General features: G+C 35.8%; 1 protein-coding gene across 1 annotated transcript; it reads right to left on the bottom strand.

Moving 5' to 3' along the window:
• Nucleotides 1-6: 6 nt before the first annotated feature.
• On the bottom strand, nt 7-4,403 carry LOC108968370 (odorant receptor 63a-like; the record flags this gene model as incomplete). Its single annotated transcript, XM_018932360.1, has 8 exons — nt 7-45; nt 132-237; nt 1,666-1,831; nt 1,891-1,992; nt 2,062-2,253; nt 2,359-2,497; nt 3,301-3,397; nt 4,363-4,403. Coding segments are annotated over 8 exons (882 nt in total), but the record flags the coding sequence as incomplete, so codon positions are not given.
• Between the last annotated feature and the right edge of the window lie 4 nt (nt 4,404-4,407).

Genomic DNA, 4,407 nt, shown 5'->3' with positions numbered 1-4,407 from the left:
ACATAAATACATTAACGTGCGAATAAATGTAATTTTATTTGATTCCTGCAATACGGTATAAATATGTATATAGATTATATATGTATATAGTGTATGTACATTGAAGAATGGTCAACTTCAGTATCACTTACCAAGCCGAAGTTCATCTCGAAGAGCACAAAGCCGTAAATTGCCAGACTATGAAGAAATTGTGAAAGACAAATGTGCCTGAAAAGCTGATTGACCTCGTCGATAAACCTAGAAAATCATATGTTTTTTCTATAAAATTCTATTACAGAGAAATAATAAACGCGTCAAAACAAATAATAAAAAGTGTAAAAAAATGTGTGGGTTTTATAGTGTGCAGGTTCCCGTATCTAAGAATTATTAAGTCCATTGAATAAACTAATGGTAACAATTATATTCTGGTTAACAACTCGATGAATTTGACAAAATGTCAAAATTTTTTGAGAGCCGTGGAAGATATCTCGTCTCAGCTGGCTGAAGGCACGCATTCATAGAGGTAAGGAATCTCATCATTCTCTGTAAATGCTGTCCTTTTATTTTCTTCTTTCGCTATGTGACTGGGTCACAGATAATGTTTACCAAGTTTTCTTCTGAAAGTCTGCCCATTTCGCTCTTACGTAATTTTAACCAGTGAGACTTCGTGTTGGTCCTGGGATAGCATTTTGTTGTCACTTGGCTTGGCTGTGCGCCAGAAAACTTATGGATTTACCGGTTAAAAAAGAGAACCTGCTCTTGGTTCTGTCTCACATTTGGTTCATCGGTGAATTCACAGGTTTCCCCACTGTCGACTACAGCTTCATTTTGCTCTATTAATGAAGAAAAATTTAGTACCAACGTCAAAAACAGTATTATGTCTGCATTATCATTATTAGTAATGGACATAAGGCTCTGTGATGTCAGTAAATTGTGATCTGTGATTATACCAACAATCGTCCTGTAGTCTCTTCGAGGCCTTGAATATTATCTTGGTGATCATAAATATCTTCACAATCCTTCATTGCATCCCAGCCTGCTACATCTGTCAGCCCTTTGGGAAATTTCATTGAGTAGCGACTTATGGTAGTTCTGTGCTAGTTCGGTAGCCAGCGGATGACACTATTGGCAATTTTAGCCGCTATTTCGCTTCCTTTTGTGTTATTGATTTTCTCTTTGCTGCTTCGAACGTTATTAGCCATCTCCACATAATTTCGACAGTATGAAAATTCCCATGAAATCTAGCTTCTTCTCTCTCATATAAAGCCAGATTGCCAAAAAGAGACGACAGTACACACCATTATGGTTTCTATGCTGACTATCAATGACTGCACCTTGGGAGCCATTATTAAGTGCTAGGCTTAAGTCAAGAAGGACATTAGGACGACCTTAAGCTCTCTTTATATTTAAGGTTGAGGAGTTAAGTGCAAACTCACTTAATCTACTCTTCGTATAGGCTTCGCTTTATGTAGTACCGGTATGCTTCCTCTATAATAATAATGATATTTTACTTGTTGAGACAGTTCCTGCTACTTTTTTGGCGTAACACGATTTTTCAACATGTTATCGATATAATCACAGTATCATATATCCAGCCCAACTATTTTTTGCTCTTACAAATAACCGTTAAGTGAACTAAACTAATAGCCCTTTTGCCCTAAACAAATATATGTCTGTAAGTCATACCCAAGAGTGCGTTGATGTTGTACTATGCAGTAGCGCAAATATTCCACACGTTGCGGTTTTGGAACCAGAGTTGACGTGGATCTCTTCAGCAGTAGACATAACACCTGGACCAATCCACAGGAATGCTTACAAAGCACCAAAAAACATCCCTGGAAGGTAATAGCACCTGCAAAATATGTTGTCCAAAATAAAGGGTTTCTTTGGATCACAATTACGTGGGTATACTCATGCCGGCGACCAGAAGCGAGCAAGCACCGAAAAACATGTCCATTGCGTAATACGGTGAGGCCATTCCTTTGTGCAGAAACATCGGGTAGCCAGTGAAAGCTGTTTCAAGTAAGAAAAATATTTGATTTAATCGAGTTCTGCAGTTGTATAAAGATAATATTCACATACGCAGAATATACACATAATTTGGTGTGCCCTGCAAATGATTATATAAGTTTTTGAAAAATGCATAAAAGAAATAGTTGGACATAATGCAGATGCAGGTTCCTAAAGTGAACAGAAGCTGTCCCCTCGCCTGTCTCCAATTGATTTCCATAATTGCATTAATCTCTTTCTTCAGAGTGGTTTTTATTGGCATATCTAGCAAAAACAAAAAATAAAAATAAAAAATAAAAAATTAAAGTTTGTATGGGTGTTCTTCAAAACATTTCACGTAGCGCTAATCCATTGCTATTAGATTCTTACCGGTTTGAAAGATTTCGATTCCCTGCAGCAGTTCATGTGTTTCAGCTTTGCGAAGCAGTTTATGAAATCTATGCTGAGTGAACAACATATAAGCCATTTTAATCAAGCCGGTCGTCGTTTGCAGCGCTGTGGTCGAAGTCTTCAAAGTTAAGTCATTTATTAGTTTTGGTATAAATGAAACATCATCAAACAATACTTTGTACTTGATCACTTCTTAGAATACTACAGAAGTATAAAATTTCCTGTCGAGCTTCAAATGTCAATTAGAGAAGGCCTGAAAGCCCCACAACTAGTTTCAGATCTGTTTGAGAAGTCGATCAGAAGTCTTCTAATGCCGACCCATTGTGTTACTTAAAAGTACTATAAAACATATAATAAATCTTAAAAATTATCAAGCGCATTGAACCTATCACAAATTTATTGAGACGGCTAGTGTCTATACTTGCAGCTAATTTACTCCCCTCTCACTTTCCTTCCTAGAGGGGACCCATCCGTGAAAAACCTCACTGTGCCTCACTACACCTCTTCACCAGCGACTCTTCCCCCACAAAGGTGAATGAGTAGAGAAAAAAAACGCCACGAGTAGCCTATCTGATGCAATGATCCAAGTTTTGAAAAAGTCAGTTGCAGGAGGAAAGAATTTCGGCGTTTAAGTTAGTAACACTTTACTTGGGAGGTCAGTATTGCTTGAAAGAAATTTTCTACATTTTTAGTACCAGTGTAAAACTTTTTATTATGCATAAGTTATCTAAAGCAATTTATTATAAAATTTTCTTTCAAAACGCCACTTGCTAACTCTTCGTCTACTACCTGGAACGGTTCTACAGTCAAAGAAATTAATTAACAAATTTTTAAAAACTCGCGCGAACTAAAAACTGGTCGATTTATTGATTAAAAAAGCGGAAAAGTTTTATTATATATAATTAATATATTTTTACTTACCTCAGCTATCAAAGGAATATCACCTTGTGCCTGTTTTATCATTAACCAGTGCGGATATAGAGCGATACAACTTGCAATTATAAACAGAATATTGATGCTGGCAAAAAACAAAAATAAATATTTATTACGACGTTTATATAACATTAGCAGTATGAGTACAAACATAGGTTACACAAATCATGAAAATAACGTATCTAAACTGGAAAACAAACGAAATAAAAAGTTTTAGTGTAAACATTGCAAATGTCAATTCGTTTTTCACTTTTTGTTGAATATTGGTTGAAAATTGTCAGATTTGGAGTAATGAAGAGCCACAATACATTGTTGAGATGCACTTTCATCCTCAAAACATCACTGTAAGATCTGCTCTATAGGCAGAGGTAATCATGCCATACCGCTGTACTATTTTTGTGGGATTTTCCGAAGTCGCTTATTTGCACAGAGGCGATGCACGCCTTGGAAGAGAATATTGACGTACGGCCACAACTACTGCAAAAAGTGGTCGGAAATTGGAAAAAAAGTTGTCAACCCTTTATCTTCATAATAAAGCTAATTCTTGATCTAACGATTAAGTAGTAAGTGTAAAAAGTAGTAAGAAAAAAAAAAAAAAAAACTCTTATTATAAGATAAGCACGAAAATGAGCTGTTTCTGTTCTTTGGTTGATAGAATATCCGCAAAATTATAGTATTGACCGTCAGAACCTGGCGTCACTGCTGACAATTATAACTTAGAAGTTTTCTACTATTTCTGATAACTTAGGAGTAATATATGTACCGAAAACGTGTTACTTACAATTGAAATATTAAGAAGGATCATTGTTAACAGAACACTCAGCTGACAAGCAATAAATTCGAAAGGCGAATTTTATAATGACCCTAATTTAAGTTTCTAACTTCTCTTTGTTTTTCACAAGTGTGAAATGTTGCACACTTGCGTCTGGGGCGCTCAAGTTTTACTCGGATAGTCTTCTTAAGGATTACAGCGACAATCAGGAAACTTTTATTAACATTGACATTTAGGAATATTTAAATGAATAGATTCTATTCTCTGGATAAACTCACATTCTCCACCATCTTTTGCACTTCGTTTGAGCATTCAGGTTAATA

This window comes from Bactrocera latifrons, unplaced genomic scaffold, assembly GCF_001853355.1.
Source record: "Bactrocera latifrons isolate USDA-ARS-PBARC rearing strain unplaced genomic scaffold, ASM185335v1 scaffold_2107, whole genome shotgun sequence".
In the NCBI taxonomy this organism is placed as follows: Eukaryota; Metazoa; Arthropoda; class Insecta; order Diptera; family Tephritidae; genus Bactrocera; species Bactrocera latifrons.
This window is presented reverse-complemented; position numbering and strand designations above follow the sequence as displayed.